The sequence below is a fragment of the Astatotilapia calliptera genome, chromosome 4, assembly GCF_964374335.1.
Source record: "Astatotilapia calliptera chromosome 4, fAstCal68.1, whole genome shotgun sequence".
NCBI classification, from domain to species: Eukaryota; Metazoa; Chordata; class Actinopteri; order Cichliformes; family Cichlidae; genus Astatotilapia; species Astatotilapia calliptera.
The window spans coordinates 5,481,772-5,499,800 of NC_137425.1; the positions used below are offsets into that span (position 1 = coordinate 5,481,772).

At 41.6% G+C, this 18,029-nt stretch overlaps 4 protein-coding genes across 4 annotated transcripts; 2 read left to right on the top strand and 2 right to left on the bottom strand.

Moving 5' to 3' along the window:
• The first annotated feature begins 625 nt into the window (after positions 1-625).
• Positions 626-1,933, top strand: cox6a2 (cytochrome c oxidase subunit 6A2). Its single transcript, XM_026163645.2, has 4 exons — positions 626-811; positions 1,171-1,237; positions 1,472-1,614; positions 1,715-1,933. The coding sequence occupies exons 2-4, from the start codon at positions 1,171-1,173 to the stop codon at positions 1,802-1,804; spliced, it is 300 nt and encodes a 99-aa protein (XP_026019430.2). The 5' UTR covers positions 626-811; the 3' UTR covers positions 1,805-1,933.
• Positions 1,934-3,430: 1,497 nt separating this feature from the next.
• On the bottom strand, positions 3,431-11,134 carry armc5 (armadillo repeat containing 5). The gene is made up of 7 exons (XM_026164175.2): positions 10,237-11,134; positions 10,125-10,155; positions 9,922-10,032; positions 8,662-9,550; positions 7,793-8,565; positions 7,251-7,383; positions 3,431-5,309 (listed from the first exon to the last, which is right to left on the bottom strand). Exons 1-7 carry the CDS (start codon positions 10,609-10,611, stop codon positions 3,911-3,913), a joined length of 3,711 nt encoding a protein of 1,236 aa, XP_026019960.2. The 5' UTR covers positions 10,612-11,134; the 3' UTR covers positions 3,431-3,910.
• Positions 11,135-11,282: 148 nt separating this feature from the next.
• On the top strand, positions 11,283-13,262 carry LOC145428230 (uncharacterized). Its single transcript, XM_080300125.1, has 2 exons — positions 11,283-11,628; positions 12,195-13,262. Exons 1-2 carry the CDS (start codon positions 11,454-11,456, stop codon positions 12,797-12,799), a joined length of 780 nt encoding a protein of 259 aa, XP_080156251.1. The 5' UTR covers positions 11,283-11,453; the 3' UTR covers positions 12,800-13,262.
• Positions 13,263-14,574: 1,312 nt separating this feature from the next.
• Positions 14,575-16,938, bottom strand: LOC113019979 (putative nuclease HARBI1). Its single transcript, XM_026163646.2, has 3 exons — positions 16,091-16,938; positions 15,409-15,640; positions 14,575-15,332 (listed from the first exon to the last, which is right to left on the bottom strand). Exons 1-3 carry the CDS (start codon positions 16,427-16,429, stop codon positions 14,614-14,616), a joined length of 1,290 nt encoding a protein of 429 aa, XP_026019431.1. The 5' UTR covers positions 16,430-16,938; the 3' UTR covers positions 14,575-14,613.
• Between the last annotated feature and the right edge of the window lie 1,091 nt (positions 16,939-18,029).

The following is an 18,029-nucleotide window of genomic DNA, read 5'->3' on the forward strand; positions in this document are numbered from 1 at the left end:
AGCGTGGCTTTAAAAAAATAAATAAATAAATTGGAGTGGCCTAGTCAAAGTCCAGACTGATTGAGATGCTTTTGCATGACCTTAAACACACCGTTCATGTTAGAAAACCCAAACATTTGATTGCAGTTCATGCTGGCACCGGTGACACAACCAGTTATTAGGTTTAGGGGCAGGTTTGGATGTCTTTCTTCTCTTAAAAGATGAAATCACCATTTTAAAACCACTTTTTTAAAGAAATCAGGAAAGGGGCAAATACTTTTTCACAGCACTGTAAATACACAGATAAATTAAAATGTGTGCACTCGAGTCCTATTTTTAAAGATGTCTGCAGATGTCAACTGATCATTAAAACCCCCAAATCACCAGTGCATGCATGTGCACGATGTATGTAAACTGCTGATGTAAACTGATGTGAATATAATGCTAAGTGTAAATAAACTCCAGACTACTTTGAACCTTCGACCCACAGATGAACCAGTGTCTCTCTCACTTTCACCGCTATGCTCCGGATGAAACTACATATGAAAGCAAACACACTGTTTATATCTAAAAACTCTGAGCCCTTCTCATGCAGGCTGAATGTGCTCTGCAGCACCTCCTTCCTATCCCCTTCGTCATGTATATCAGCCCGCCTTTGCACTTGACCAAATATAAATGTTTCTTGGCCCGGCGTCAGGCTGAAATGGGGAGGAGTCTGACAAAGAGTTCAGCTTAGGACAGACTGAAGGACAAACGGGGAGGAGAAAGAACTGGTTTGATATAAAAATAAGAGGACAATAACGAATACTGAGCACCATCTACCTGAGGAACAGTAAGTTTTTACCAGATTTTACTGTATTTTAACTGAAAAAGGGGCTGTCAAAATTCTGGACATACACCAGCAGTGGTAGGCCTTTGCTCAAACGTGCTTTGTAGCTACTTTGTTTGGTACTAAAGCACATGACACACGTGGTTTAAATAACCTTATCACTGCATGTTCTTTTCAGCTGATCTTTAATTTCTTCTTAAAATTAAAATAATTAAATGTTGCTTCATTTTACTTTTTATATTGCACATAAAATTCCAATAGTCAGATTCTGTCTGTTTCTACGTGCACTCTGGTGTAAAAAGTGCATTATTTATATCTACAGCTGCTATTAAACTTTGTTTTCTCTCATTCCACCTGTTCAGATGTCGGCCGCCTTAGCCGCTCGCCGGGTGCTTGCTGCTGCGTCACATTCAGGCAATGAAGGAGGAGGTCAGCCTGTCCTTTATAACTAAATACCATAATGGTTCAAAGCCTCCCCATTAGAGATCAAAACTAAGGCACATTTACTTTTTAGTTGAACATTAACTGAAATGTCTGCAGAGCCGACAGCTATCCTTGCTCTGGCAAATAATCACAAACTGACCAATAGTGAGGCAGGTCCTGTGATTTATTCCTCGTGCTTTAACAAGTGCTTCACTTGTGTATTTCTGTTGTTTCGGACAGCAAAGACCTGGAAGATACTGACCATCGTCTTGGCCTTTCCTGGGGTTAGTGTCTGCATAGCCAATGCTTACATGAAGGCCCAGGCGCACTCACATGAACAGCTCGAATTTGTGCCATATTCTCACCTGCGTATCCGCACCAAGGTGAGTCTCTGGTTAATGTATTAATTAACAACCATTTCTAACTATAAATGCTCACTCTTTCAATATCATTTTCTCCAAAATACTATATGTCCCCTTCCAGAAATTTCCCTGGGGAGATGGAAACCACAGTCTGTTCCACAACCCGCACGCCAACCCTCTGCCTGACGGCTACGAGAGCTCCCATCACTGAAAGGATCGGCTCAGTTTCTCGGCTCTATCCTGCTGCATGCTTCAAACTCCGGTCTGCAGTCTACTTGGTTTAATTAAAACGGCTGAGGGGCCAAGTAGACAGCCAGGAATAAAACCACTTTGTGCTGTATTACCATGAGTGCCAGTTCATTTTTTAAATTGGAGAAGTGCTCATTTTAATTTAATCAATACACAAAATATGTGTCTGTGTGTGGTGCTGTGATGAAAGTGTATTTACATTTTAGACCGATGTGATTGCAGATTGCACTGAGTTTTTCCATGAGGGGTGCCAAATTTAGAAAGATTAAAATCCAACATATATCAGGCTTTAAATATAAAACTATTATTCTATCAAACATCAGTTTTTTCCTATTGTTAAACAATAAGTAGCATCAAGTATCATAAGTGACCTGACTCGGTGGCAGATTCCACCGTGTCATAAAGGTGCATTGTTTTCCACAAACTATCCAGACGACTGCACTGGCACGTTGCTTCACGCCAACTCAAGCCCACATAAAATTTTTGGCAACTGTTTCCCCGACTGAAAACTTTTATGCATGACCAGTTTTTAAAAACACAGAATGCTGAGTTTCCGTGAGCCTGGTCACAACAGTTAGGTTAACTTGACATTTACTAGCCTAATTGAGGTGGGTTAACTCTCCGGTGTCACCCCCCTCTCTCCAGCTGTTCTGTCTGCAGCGCTGCACAATTATACTGTAGTGATAAATGTAACAGCAGGGCTGCCTCTGAAATGCACGTATGGCTGGACTTCCATTGGACTGGAGCGATGTTACGATGCCCAACACCACCACCTAACCTAATGCATTTACTCTAGTACAATCTTAATGTATTTGTGTTTTATTCCTCTGTTACACAGCTTTCTACTACATTATATTATAAATGCAAAATAGCATCAATTTTAAAGCTTACTTGGGGAGATTTTAAACTAGAAATTATTTTATGTTGGCTTATTGATAAAGCTATCCAGCAGTAGAAATAAAATCTTCTCCAGCTGATCTACACATTCACGAATTAATGGTTATGATCAATTAATATAATGTATATGATTCTGAATAATGAGAACTTTTGGTCAGAACCAAATATCCTGATTGCCTGCAGGTCCTCAGATTCCCACTCCACTGACAAAAAATTGCACTACAAAATTTTGTATAATTCCTTGTGTTGCCAGGTAGATAATTTGATTAGTAGAAACCACTTTTTGAAAAACCAGAATAATTTTTCAGGGGGAAAACAAATGTTGGACTGGAAGGAAACAAAGACAGTGGGAGGTTAATCACCCACCTCAAACATGAAAAGAAAGTACTGTATACCTATATCTATGTGAGAGCATTGAATGCTTTTGTTAACTGTTACGTGCAGTCCAAAAAAAAAAAAAAAAGCTGAACAGGTACTTGCCTGCTTCTTTTACCCATAAAAAAAATCTTTAACCCCAGAAACTTTGTAATGCAGTAGCAGAAACCCTGAAAACACCAGAGTCATCTGGAGAGCTTGACTTTCTCTACTGCTAGTTATCCAAGTTAACCAAAACTCAATTAACTTTCAAGGCTTTAGGTTTTCCCTTTTTTGTGTACGCACACCCTCCCACAAGAAGAAACTGAGACCAAAGTGATGTTCCACCAATATATTTACTGGCATAAATTTATGAGCCATTTGAAATGTATATACGTTGCTTATCTGCTATTCCACTTCATCTCCAACAACTGGCTCTCAGACCAACCTCATAATTTTAGCTATTTTTATCAAATGCATGACAGACATCTGCTTTAACATTTCCCCGGTTAAAAATAAAATAAAATAAAATAAAATATCACCAACAGTAAATTATAGTAGATGTACATCATGCTGGGACGTGCTACATTTACATCCAAGCTAAACAGAAATGTATTCTTCAAATTGATCAAAATAAATCAACATAAATCAGCAGTTCCTTCTGTAAGTGCTGGAGCAGCATTTTTTAAGGTAACCATGCTGCTGTAAACCACATAATCCATGTGCTTCCTAAACGTATGACAATGGAAACTCTAGACACTTAAACTCACGCTGTGCCCCTTTAAATTATGTGATCAATCAGTATTTCGATCCTTGCTCAGGTCAAAGCTACGGAGACCAAACTTAACAGATCTTGTTTGAGAGTCTCTGCACAGTCAGCTTCTCTGGCCAGTCTGCGAAGGCAGTCCCCAGCAATGGAGGAGGACAGGAAGGGCCGAGGACAGTCCTGACAGCCCAGCAGCAAGGACAGGCAAGCCCGGCCCAGTGCTGGGTAGCTGTACCGCTGGGAAAACCAGTACAACTGGGGCAGCAGAGCAGCCAGAACACCACCTTCAGCAAATGTTTCCGAGGAGCGAGAGCCCTGAGCCGCAGATTTAGGAAGCTGCTCTGAATCTTTAATCAAGCTCTTTGGTCTTAAAGTCAGCTCTTCTGAACTGACTGATTTGTCCACTGTTTTCTTACCGTCTGTCTGTTGCAGGGAATTTGGTTTCTTTGTTTTTTCAGTTTGCATCTTAAATCCTGTCAGCTCTAGCTCTGACGTTCGATTGGCCAGGCTTTCCTCAGCAGACTCGGGGCACTCGTGGTCCATTTTGGATGCATCCTTTTCAGCGTTGGCCTCTGTTGTAGTCCGATTAGCGGCTTTTGGACAGCAGGACAGGAGAAACGACACACACAGGTCCTCTAAGTCTCTCTGTAGCTCACTTACCAAAAACCTGCAACCTCCAATCATCATCTCACATAACGGAGTTTTCTGGAAATCCACATTTCCTTCCGAGCGCTCCTCTGTCTCGCTTTCATAGAGACTCAGACCATCGAGCACCAATTTGTCCAAAATCTGGCACTGTCCACTCTTCCTTCCTTCCTCCCTTTCCTTAATTGTTTCTTCACCCTTAGTAAAGCGACATCCATGCAGATAATGTAGCACTGGTAATAATGCACCTCTGCTGACATCTTTAATGGGGATAGCTTCTTTTGAATTGCCCTGAGCTTCTCCAAATCCACCTCTCAACAGGGCCCTGAAATACTCAGAGCCAACCCCACCTGTGCCCTCAACCCCACCTGTGCCCTCAACCCCAGCTACAGCCTCCCTGCAGGCTGGGACCTGGGTCCCATCATCCAGCAGCAAGAACAGATCAAAGTTAGAGATGCTGTAAGGGCATGTGTCTGCTAGCCGAGCTTTTTTAGAGGGAGGCGGAGAAAAATGACCAAGGCTACTGATCGACTGTCTTATAACTGAAATTGAATGTTTTTTGTCGAGCTCGGTTTTAATGGTACCTGTGAGAGCAGACAGGCATCCAATCAGGAGAGAGAAGTACAGCGAGTGGAGATGTGAGGTCACGCCTGAATGTGGAGAATTCAAAAAGTCAGAAAGCAGTCTTTCACATTCAGCAGGGTGGTCTTCGTCCGCACCATCATCGTCGTCACAGCTGAGGGGCCGCAGGGCCAAGAGCAGCCCGCCGCTGTCCAGAAGAAGTTTCTTCAGCAGTGACTTGTTGCTGTACGAGAAAAAGAAAAGGTAAAAACATTAATAGTGAGTGTTTATTGTCTATTCTGACCTTCTTTGTTCCCTCTCATATACACACTGTTACAATGATGGATACTCCTATTCAAGAAGGAAATTGTTTCAAATAATAAGGTCAGCATATGTACAAGTAATCCCTGAGACAAAAACCTCACACTACAGTAAGCTTATTTTCAGGCTTTTCTTTATCTGATCTACAAGATGTCAGGATGTCTGGCAGTTTCTAATATAGTTGTTTCAGGCACGCAGGTAAGAGAACAGAAGCCCCGCCTGCCTGCTGTTCAAGCCTTCTGTTTACAAGAAACAGGCAGTCTGAGGATATTTGGTGTAAAGGTTGAAGAACTACAACAGCTTGTTTCAGATAGAAGATTTCCATATTTCAGAAATATAATGCAAGTAGAATAGAATCCACTATATTTGGTCTACTTCAAAATTCATCACAGATTACTGTTATGTGGGGCTGCAGCTATCGATTATTTTACTAATTGATTAATTTATCAATTATTCCATCGATTAATCGAGTAGTAGAAATATTTTTGTCTTATTAATGAGTAATGCGGAAAACAAAATACAGGTTTTTTTAAAACAAACTGCTCATTGTGTTCCCGTGTTTTTTGTCTTATCCGTCAACAAAACAAACCCTTTTTTATTTACGTTTTAAATTTAAAAAATTGTCTTAAATGCAAAAATATATTTTAAAAAATACTCTCAAGTATAGTCAAATAAAATAAGATGAATATGCAAAATAAACTAAGGCATAAAACATGAATCTTTACTGTCTTCTTAGAAGGCTTTTTGAGTTTTTCTACATGTGTTTTTATGTGTTAAAGTGTGCAAGTGAATGACTGAGTTTGCGTCTGTAAGGAAAAAGGAGAATGTAGTGGCTGCAACGAAGAGAAGCAAGCATATCTGAATATTTTGACGTTTGCCCCGTGCATTGATGCAAAGCTTTTGTGTTGCTGAACACAAGAGGTTATGATGGTGTAGATAATGAACATTAACATTCACCATCCAACCTATGATCCCTCGGGTCAGTGGCTCAGAGTTTTACTGGCCCATGTACATTTTTTTTGGCTTGTGAAAAAAAAGCTTTCATTTGTATATTTTTAAATATTAACGCAATTTAATTGAGACAGTATTTCAGATTATTTCACTTTGAATCTGAACAATGTAACATAAGCTTTGAAATAAATGGTCTAGTGCACACCATGCCCCCGTTTAGACTCACCCCTGTTCGCATCCATGTAAAAAAGGACAGCTGCCGTCAGCCGTCAGCGAGCTGTATAATCTAACTAGTCTGGTATCAGACTAAGTTACCAGTTCATCGGCATATTTTAATACAACTCCTGGAGGCTTGCTGCAGATTTTTCTCTGTGTAAAACAAATGGCGGTGAATGGAGCAGCTACAAAGATAGTTTTTCTTCATATCACAGTTTGTTGATGAGTTGGTTTGATGAAGAGCCTGCTGTTTTGGACACGAGAAACACGTTTTCTTTCAATCAACCTGAGCTCACTGTCGCGTAATGACTCCGCCTCTTTGCTCTTCGCGGGATGTAAACAGACTCCACCTCCCCATTAAACTGTGGTAGCATCATCACTGCTGCTGTTGGGTCATCTGTGTTTTTGTTTAAAATTGGGAGCTGAGTTGTTGTTTTTTTTCACATGCTGCTCCTAAATATGTTTGTATTGCACGTCTGTTTTTTAAGTCACAAGTCTGGGAGAAGCGCTCACGTTTCCATGGTGACAATGTTCCGCTACAGGGCCGTGCCTTAAACGAAGTGTCGAAGCAAAGAATGTGTGCCGAGAACTTTTTAGAACTGAATTTTTCGAAATACTCAATAAATCCTTGCAGCCCTACTGTTATACATTTAGTATTTTTTTATGAATACATTGTCAGTATACATCCAATACTTACCTGCTGATTAATGGCAGAGACAGTGCACAGTTCAGCTTATCTGAGTCAGAGCCAGACAGCATCACATGTGCAAGAACCCCAGAGCCAAATCCAGACTCACACTGGACACGCAGGTTATTCAGAAGGGCCACACCTGCAAAGTCAGCACACAATTATAAACTCTTTAGTCTTACATAAAAAAACAAAAAGACCAGATATTATATTTGATCGAACAAAAGACGGTTCCTGAGATAAATTCTGATCAACAGCGAATCAATATCGTCCCTGTAGTTAACCAAATGTGACCAAGCAGCAATTGAATTAGTTGAATTTTCAGTGTATCCGTGTAAAGTTCAGGGTTACTTGTTAGGAGTCATTTCACTTGTAGCCTGGCTTTCTCAGTTCAAATAAAAATGATTCCAATAAAGCAAAATAAGCAGATTTTAAATGTAAAAGACTAACACTGCACCTCTACCCTGTGAGCATATTTAATTACTTATGTGTGCATTATTTAAATCTTGTATAAGGTTTCACTTATTTTAACATGACTGTGTTCATCTCACCAAGCTGTTTAACTTTGGCTTTCACTCTGTCCGTCTGCCTGTCTCCTCCTTCAAATCCTTCTTCTCTCTGGCAGAGATGGTGGCGAATGAGCGCTACAGAACCCGTTCGGAGAAGCGACTGCAAACAGTTCGGGTTGCAGCTCAGCCGGCAAAGCATGCGGAAGCACTTGCTGCTGGGATCCTCACGCTGGGTAAGGTAAAAGAGCAAGCCGGACATGACGCCTGAGCTGACCAGAGCAGCACTTGGATCGGTGGCGTGGGAGAAGCGCGACAGCAGCAGCAGGATGGGTGACTCTGGCGTCCAGGGTTCGGGATGGTAAGGGTGATGGAAAGCTAATGCGCGAGGCACAGATGGAGGAGTCTCAAGTGTGACTTTAGTCAAAGACGTTGTTGATTGAGCCCGCGGCCTGCGTCTGAGTGGGGATGAAAACTTGGATGGAGAAACGGGGGTTTGGCTTGTTTTAGTGGGAGAGGAGATGGTGGAGGAACTAGGCTGGGTTTGTGGTGAGAGCGTATTGAAGGGAGGCAGATTGGTGACTTTTGATGATGATGAAGACAAAGGCGAAGAGTGAGGTGCTTTTTTAGAAGCAGAAGAAATAGCTGAGTTGGGTGAAGAAGAGTTTTTAAGAGAGGAACTAGGATATGGGTTTGAGGAAGGGGTTTGAGGTGATGAAGATGGCGGGATCTGAAGACTCCCCCATTCTCCATCAACATTAGAAGAATCTAGAAGGTCCCCTTCAGAAGCTATCAAACCCTCAGACACCAACCAGGACCTGGAGAAAGGAATGAAATTGTAAACAATATCAAACAGAAGAAAACAGTGCATTGGGAAAACTAAATTTTAAAAAATAAATTTCCTTTTTCCATACCTGAGACTTAAAAAGCTGGATGAGCCCTGCTCCCTACCAGATTCTTCCTTTTTGTGTCCCTCGGGAGGAGGAAAATCAAAGGAATCAAAACATAATGAAGACAGGAGCTCGGTGGGAGACGTACTAGAGGAGAGGCTCACGTCCATCTTCTCAGTCAATGGCTCCTCTCCTCTGGTGAGCTCAACTAGCCGTGCAACAAGAAGAGGAACCAGCCCCAACTCCTGCAGCTGCTCCATGGCAGATTCATCAAAAACAAAGTCTACACAGGCCATAAGAGCGAGACGGGAAAGAGGATGACTCTGATGAGCCGACAAAAAGCCAATCAGTACCTCCAGTCCGCCGCTCTCTTTCACCTTGGCCCGGTTCACGGCCTCTTTGCAGCACAAGCACAGAGCCTTGAGGAAGAGTCCTGACTTCAGTGGGTCCCTTTTAACCTCCTCTGTGAACTTCTGGATGACTCCCAGTGACCCCACGAGAGGGCGTAGGCAACCCTGAGAGCACATATTGGCTAATGTTTTCAGTGCCAACTCTTCAAAGGGTTTACCAGACTCTCCTGTCACCATGACACCCAGCTGAGCGAGGACCCCGGAACGAGACACCTCCCTGGCACATTCAACACCACAGCCCCGGGTGAGCTCATGGAGAGTCCTGAGAGCTGCTCGCCTCAACCCCTGGGGATACTCTGGTGCAATAAGAGGGGTGAGCGCAGATAGGGTCCCTTGGGTGAGCAATGAAAGGCGATTAGAAGGCGTATCACAGAGGTAGAGAAGGGCTCGAGTAGCAGACTGAGCACACTCAAGTTTGGGACAGGCATCTTTGGGTGGAGCAGCTGTGGGGGAGGACGGTGCAGATGAAAGAGACACGCAGAGAAGGAGAAGAGGAACACCACCTGTGTGATAATAAGAACGATTTATAATCAGAGGAGAAATTATATAGATTCACAGGTCAAAGAAAACACATTTTGATAGACTTGCTTTTATGTGATGGCATTACATGTGATATCTTTGTACTGTCTGGTTATCAGCTTTCAGTTTTTTTGTTTATTGTCTTCTTTCCCCTGTTTGACCTTAATGATCGACTTTAAATCTGCCCTTTGAGCACTCTACTTTTGCCTGTCTGTTACAGCACTTATTATTATTATTATTATTATTATTTTAATATATCTACAACTAAAAAAGCCCATTTGGAAGCTTTCAAGCTCATTTTAAATGCTGTCAGTTACAAAGGTGGATGTGACACACAGAAGCAGGTCAGACATACCTGCAGAGTGGATGAGTGCAGAGCTTTCTGGATCCATGGCCAAGTTCCCTAAAGCGCGGGCTGCTCGGTTCAGGACTGTTTCCAGTGACACATTTTTCTTAAGGATGTCCACTACAACAGGCATTTTTCAGATATAAGTTATGATAAAGATTGCTTAAATTTAAAAAGTATAATATATAGTATAACAATAAATCACCACTTACCTACAATATTTATCCCATCAAGTTTACGCACCTGATATTGTAGGAAAGTAGGAAAACATTTTAAAAGTTAGTGACTTTAATAAACAAACTCATCTATTATTTCTTGTCTCACCTCTATTCGTGTCTCCAGCTCAGTGCAGCAGTTGCCCAGGATGCTAAGAGCGAGATCCAGAGTTTTCCTCGAGCACTCTGGGTGTTTAATCAGATCCAACAGGTGCCGGAGACCACCCTGACCTCTGAATCTGGCAATGCCAGCCTTGCCGCCCTTGATGTGCTGCGTCCTAATAGCAACAAGCGCTCGCCACTGGGAGACTTTGGACCTCTTGTCCGTTTCTCTGGCACCGCCTGAGCCTGACTGTCCCTGACGCTCAGACCCCGATCCAGATTTGGAGATGTGAGTCAAGCACCAGGTCAAAGAAGACTCTGGTGATGGTTGTCCTTCCCTGGAAGGTGTTCTCGGGTTTTTTCTGTCACATTCTGCAGCCATGGCCCCCCGGATTTCCAGGTAACAGGTGTACTTATTTTTAATTTGTCCTCCTCAATTAAAACAAATATCACAGGCGCCGCGAGGCATCACTGGACGTTTCCAGTAAAACACCGAGAAATTATATACCATGTCCTTTCCACTTAGATATACTCAACTCTTGGTTTAGTTCATTGTCTTTAAAGTTTCCGGAAAAAAGCGACTTGTGTGGTAAGAACTACAGATACCAGCATGAAAAAGGAAAGTGTTACCGCCTGACGCCGCACTCCCCGACGGGATATGGAGTTCCGACGGCTTCGGTCCGCTCCCTTTAAAACTGGCCTATATCGTAAGAAGGCCAAGCAAACGTTAATCGACCAAGTGGACGTGTATTTTCTCGGTGTAATATATTTTTTACACACAAAATGACGAATTAAATCTCTATTTTATCAATGTTTTGTTACCACTGGCCGAATAATTTTTGTGAAACAAACTGCAATCGAGTGGGTTAGCCGCTAACGCCATCTTTAGCCAAACAACAAAACAGGGTCGGCCGAGGGAGGGAGCAGGGAGTGAAGAGGTGGGTCGGTTAAAAATACTCTGGGACGTGTAGTTCGAAATTGATAGCGCCCAGTTCCTCTTATGCGAACCATCCTTTTGAAAAACTACACCCCCCATGATCGCGACAAATCGTAGCCTACGTTAAAAGAGTCAAAGAGTTTAGGGATTGTAGTTCATCCGCTAGTCCAGAATACTAAAAAGAATAGGCGTAATAACCAAAATGAACTACAATTTCCAAGCTACCAAGCGACGTTGTTATAGTCATCGTCTTTCTCGACGCGAGAGAGGGCATCGGTGACTCTTGGATGTTGTTAAATTCCGCGATAGATACACCGCTAGTAAATAAAAAAAACAACTTTAACTGTAATGGTTGTGCTTTTAATAAGATGGAGGTAATCGAGACAATTGTGATTCAAAACTCCGAAGTGGAAGGAAAGGAAACGGTCGTGTCCAGTGTGGATACGGATAAAACAAAAGCAGGTTAGTACTCAGCAGGAACGTTTCCAGGATTTTTTTTTTCTTTTTTTGTATGGGGTGGGGTGGAGAATGAGAATGGGGGGGGGCAAGAACAACAACAACCTGGTTTATTGCATTAAAAGTAGCACTGCACAAAATTTGTATTCAATAAAAACTGCTTTGCAATGTAGCTAAATATGCATTTACACACCCTTTCAGTTAAGTAAAAGTTAAGCATACAAAGTACCTACAATAAAAGTACTTGATGTAGTACTTAATACAAAATCATATACCGGTACATTATTTTATGGTTGGTTTTATTAGTATTATTATTGGAATAGTTTTATTTATATTTTTAAACTTAATATGTGACTATAGCTTTAAAATATAGATCAAGAACAAGATATGCATCCAAAATATAGTGCAGTATACCATAACGCAGAAAAACTTAATTGTAGTTGTATTGCAGTTGTAGTTGTACTCATGATGTTCAGCATTTTAAGAAAAACTGTACTGTAGACCAAGGCATTGTCTTTAATAACTCCAAAAAAAAGCAGTCGATCTGATCATCTACCTTTTTTCACTCCTAGAATTTATCTGGACAGTTCAGGCTACATGGCATCTAGTCAATACCCGGCTTGAAATGGATCAGGCCTTTGACCAGCCAGTGTGCAAGAAAAAGAAACTCTGGGAAATGGTTGCAGAGAAGGTCAATGCCAAATTGAGGGAGTCAGAGGTCACTGATGTCACTGTGAAGGCGTACGAATGTGATCTCAAGTGGAGAAACATGCTGGCCACATACAGAAAAAACGCAGAGAGGGCCAAGAGGTTGGGAGTGACCAGCGTCCACTGGGAGTTCTTTAAAGCTATGCACGAAGTCCTGGGTAAGAGCAGGGAGGAGATCGAAGCCCAGCGCAGGGCCAAACTCAGCGGGACCAAAGTAGGAAAAGCTATAGCGAGCAAGAGGTTTACCCCTATCCTCCCTACGCCTCCTGCAACAGCTGCTCCCTGCCTCACCAGGCCTCCGCAGGATGTCCTGCAGCTGTACATGGAGCTGCAGGAGAGGAAGATGAACATGTGGGCGCAGCAGAAAGCACTGGAGGAGCGAAAAATTGAGGCCATCAACAACCTGGCCCAAGCCATCTCCAGCCTGGCTCAGAAGAACGGCACACAGACTTCAAAGGATGGACATTAGGAGAGAGGAAACGCGAAATTACCAAGACCTTCCAACACTGCATGAGAAGAACAGCTCGTTTGCAATGTCTAATGTTTGTAGACTTTTTCACATTTTTACCGTTACAGTTTACAGAGTAGCTTGGATTAGCAGGTGTACAGTATGAGGCCAGACTCACCTTTAACACAGCAGGCAGATTACAGTTCTCTTTAAACCTGTCTCTTTTTTCCTCCTGGTGCTCAAAATAATGTAAGAATCTTTTATTTTTATACCAAAATAGAAAACTTGGATGAAGTTGAAGAGTACACACAAATGGGGAATCCACCCCCATCTGTTAAAGAACTGTACGAAAATAAACTGTACGTAAATAAAGTAACCATTGCCGGGCCAAAAGCAGTCAAATACAATACAGATTTCAGTAATGGGATTAATGAAGATACTGGTATAAATGTTAAAGTATTAATAAGATACTCTTTGTTTATAACTCTGTCTCTGTTGTGTGTTTTTTATGCTGAAAGCTTCCTGCAAATCTTTCCAGCACATATAGTTATTTAGTTTTAAAACAAATTATTAGCATAAGTAGCAATAATGCAGTGTGAGCATTAGCACAGAAACAGGCTCTGGCTGTCTATTACCTTAGAGAATGGTACAAAAAATACTGGAAGTTACCCCCGTGCATCTTATTACTACTCTAATATGACAACTTGCTCAAGCTAGAGGTGAAATATGCAGGGGGAGAAGACCTAAACACCTCATAGGTGACTGAGTGTGTGAGACTGCAAGGGCTCTAACTGAGGAAAGTAGAAATGGGACAGCGCTTTGCGACATATAATGTGACGATACTTTCATGACAGAACACATTTCATGCTATTGTGGTTTCTAAACTTTAAATTTAGGCTCTTTTTTAGGTCTTCCTGTCTACCAGGTGCCTGATTTGAACACAGAGAAGAATTTACTTATAACTAACTTTGTCAAGGATTAAGAGTAATCTTCTTTCAGCTGCTCCTTTATTCACAAAGGGTCACCGCAGTAGATCCACATATTTGACTTGCCAGATTTTTACACGCAGTGCCATTCCTTTTTTTTCCCGCCTGTCCCATTTGGTTCTTTTGCCATCAGAATTATTGTCTAAAGGCCAATAAAGATGCCCAACAGATTTACTTTACCAAATGGACCATCCCGGCCTTGCCGTATCAGTCTATTTGATTCGCGGTGACAGTCCTGACACGCCTTCCTCCCAATCTTGGACTATAGATCTTTTGTGTGTTAGGAAAATGCATTAACACCACACTATGGAGATGATTAAATTAAAAAAAAAGCTAAACTCTTGATGAATGAATTCTGTGTAATATAAAGTGTCATTCATTTAAATTAATGAAAAGTTGGTTTGTTGTCATATTAAGGTTGGCAGCTACCGCCATCCCTGTTAGGTTATGCTTTTGGGTTTCCCTTAGTAACTGTTTTTAATGCATACACTACAGCGTGTATTAAAAAAATATATAAACATTGGTGTCACCTTCTGGTTAGTGAAGAGCTTGACAAGTTGTTACCTAATGAGCACATCTTGGATGATCCTCTTTTGACTCTTACTATTGACAGTGATTTACATAATAAATTTAATGCTGTGTTCAATTTAACCTGGAATGTGTTTACTGAAGTCTCAGAGCGAGGGAGGCCCATTTTCCCACAGAGATCCCTTCACCGCTCTCGCTCTATGACCTCAGGGAAACCTTTGCTGTTGGTTTTTAGGGGTTCAGTCACTACCTTCAAATGTTAATGAATGCAACATGCCAGGATCACGAGCACAACTGAAGTTTATTAACAAATTGAAATGTTCACGCGTTTCCATGATTAAAGCTTTTAAACAGAAAATCTGTAATGGAGTCACGTCTGCATACACCCTCGTCATCTGCCTCCCCCTCTTCATCTTGGGGTGTGGCTTCCTCCTTCTCTCCTTGAACCGCCTGTCCTAGGTCCAGAAACACATTATGCAACACACAGGCAGTCAGCACAACAGCTCTGGCTCGGTCATAGTTTCCAATATCCAGATACGTGAGCCTCCGAAACCTGGCTCTCAGATCGGCAATGGCCTGATCTAGGATCTGAAAATGCTCCTCCAGCGTCTTGTTAAAGAGCGCCTCTCTTGGTCCGTGACTTCCTGTGTACGGGGTAAAAATCTGATCAGTAAGTGGGTAGCCAGCTCTGGCCACAAGGCAGGAGCTGGAAGGCATTAGGTCAGGGTTCTGTTTGAGTTTGTCTCTTAGAGCACGACCTCTGTCCACATGAGATCCTTTACTGATTCTGCAGTGCAAGAACCGGCCTCTAATGTCACACACAAGCTCAAGGTTTAACCAAGAGTCAGGAGGGGCCTCCATCTTCATTCTCTTCACCTCAGGTATGGTGCTCTCCACATCATGTTTCCCTATAGGCAGGCGAATAGGGATCCGGGTGTGTCCCAACACTCCCAGAACCTGAGGAACACCTTGTCCTCCTTCTACTTCCTTTTTTCCAATTAGATTGGAGAATGGGAAAAGTGCCTCTACAGCCTCTTTCCCTGAAGAACAGAGAGAAAATATTATCATCATCATAATTTGCCCACATATGATTAATGACCCAACAAATTAACACACCAGCTGGCCATTTGATGTGCCTCTCTTCCAGCATGTTTATGCGCTGGCAGAAAGAGAAGAAGATCCTGTGGATGTTTCCCTTCTCCAGCTGGAAGCGGCGGGACACAGTGCGGTAACTGACTCGCTCGGACAGCAGTGTGAGAGACAGGAGGACAGTGTGGGACATTGATAAGCGAGCCCGTCCAGCCATTCGTGTCCTTGATTTGGAGCTTTGAAGTAGGTCTGAAATGTACTGGTGAAACACAGAGACACAAACAAAATACAACAGTATTTAATAGGCATGTATCCACTTTATTCTCCTTCCGGATCATGCAGAGTTTCTGGTTTTCTACTGGGATGTCAGCCACATCTCAAAGAAAAAGATGCATTTTCCACTTTTTTTGGTGAGATAAAACAAATGAATCCAGCAAAAAGTTATGAGATTAAGGAGTAATGACAAACATATGAAATGCAGAGCTTATAATTTGATTAAAGGCATTGTTATACATGATTGGTACACTTTAGAAATTCCTTAGTTTATCTCATATTCAGGTTCAAATTCTTTTTAATTGATTTTTGAATATCATGTTAAATTTGAGTTTGAAAATTAAAAAAACTGGCCAAAAATTGTCACTATTGTTTTTAATAGTAGTTGAAAACTGTAAAACGCTTTCTCAGAGGAAAACTAAAGCCACAAAACTACCTTGATCGCTGGATTATCCACAGTATCAACCTGCTCCTGGGACTCTGCAGCCTCCTCCTCTTTCTCTTCCTCCTGCTCGGACGGACTGGATGTTGTTGCTGTGTGTAAAACTTGGGGCCCCACCTGATTCTGTAGTAACTGTACGTAAATAGTATTGGTAGGAGGAGGACGACGATGGGACTGCTTTTCCAGTTTTGCCAGGAGCTGTGACTCCAGGATCTCTTCCACCGCCTGGTCCAGCCTGTGCTCCAGCTCGCCCGCAGACAGAGGCTGCCACTCCCGTTCCACCATGTCCAGCACGGCCCTGCCTGCCGATAAAACACATTCACTGACATCCATTTTTTTAATACCGGCGATAGAGAAACAAGATGCTTTCAGAGCATGGAAGCCAAGCAGAGGTCACCGGTCCTTTCAAGCAGTTGCAAACCCATTCTGTTGTTAGCACTATGCTAATCTAGCCCGCTGGCTAGCTAGCTAATGTTTGCTGCTTTCAGGGACTGTCGGAATTTTGGCAGAGTCACTGAGACGTTGAAAGACAGTGACCGTATGAGCACACTAAAGTTTTTCTTCATCATTATAAATAGAAGTGTAAAAAATGGTACACAGACAATAAAAAAAGTAAATTAAATAAATCAAACAGTGAGCAATACAGAGACAGAACAAGGACAAAATAAGTCACATTACATTAAGTGGAAAAAAAAAAACAATTCAAAAACTGATTTGAGAGATTGCTAAGCAGCCTTTCTAATACTTATTAGAAAGTTCATTAATCAAAAAATCTGTTATTATTTTACTAGTGTAACTTTAAAAATTGTTAATTTGTATTTACAATATGAACACAATAAATATTATACACATTTGGTTTTGGACTGCAATATGAAAAATATCTTTTGAGAAATTTTCAAACATTTTCACAAATTAGTGTTTGTATTAGTTTGTACAGAGATGTTTCTGATGTCAGTGCTCTGGCAAAGTTGAAATGTTGATAGTTATCACTTTTTTTGTCTTGATTTATTTACCTCTTGAAAGTAGACCCAGCATATTTAATTACAGTCACATATTGTTTTGTTCATTTGAATACTGCGTTAAAGAAATATGTCTCAGAAAGTTAAAGGTGAAAATAAACAAGAATGGTCAAATCTATTTTTAAGTCAACAAGAAGATTTTCCTAAAAGGAGGTTATTTACACCACAGGCAATAAAAAGTCCCAACTTCTTCTGTTATCGTCACTATTTTGGTTGTTTCAGTCCAATTTTGATGCTTTCCAGTGAAGTAGATGGTAAATAGAAAAGAGCCAGAACATTATATAACAGAAAACCAAAAGATTGATATCCATAATTATAGCAGTAATTAAAAGACAGGATAAATAAGAGACTGCACTTCGCAGTTTAGTGGTTTAGATTTTTAGACGAAGCAATGCCCAGTTCTGGGTCCTACTATCATTCAGAGTAAACAACACATATCCTGCCAAATTACATTCTGGCTGAATAAAGTTCCTTATTAGTTAGAAAGCCAATTTAATACACACCAGTAGAACCTGCCCAGTGCTGGACGACGCCAGATTAAGCAAGACGTTGGTCCTTAAAAAACAGAAACAGTGCTACATGATGTATAACACAAAAAATGAGCTTGGCACATAAAGTAAGTCCTTTGTTACAACAGCGCTTCTCGGCAATAAATCTTATACCATCGGACAGCCTGCTTATTTCCTCTTAAATCAGGGGTGGGGAACTCCAGGCCTCAAAATCTGGTGTCCTGGTTTTAGATATCACCCTTGGTCAACACACCTGAATCAAAGGATTAGTTCATTAGCAGGCCTCCGGAGAACTTCAAGACATGTTGAGGAGGAATTTAGCCATTTAAATCAGCTGTGTTGGATCAAAGACATCTAAAACCTGCAGGACACGGGTCCTTGAGTTCTCCCACCCCTGCCTTAAAT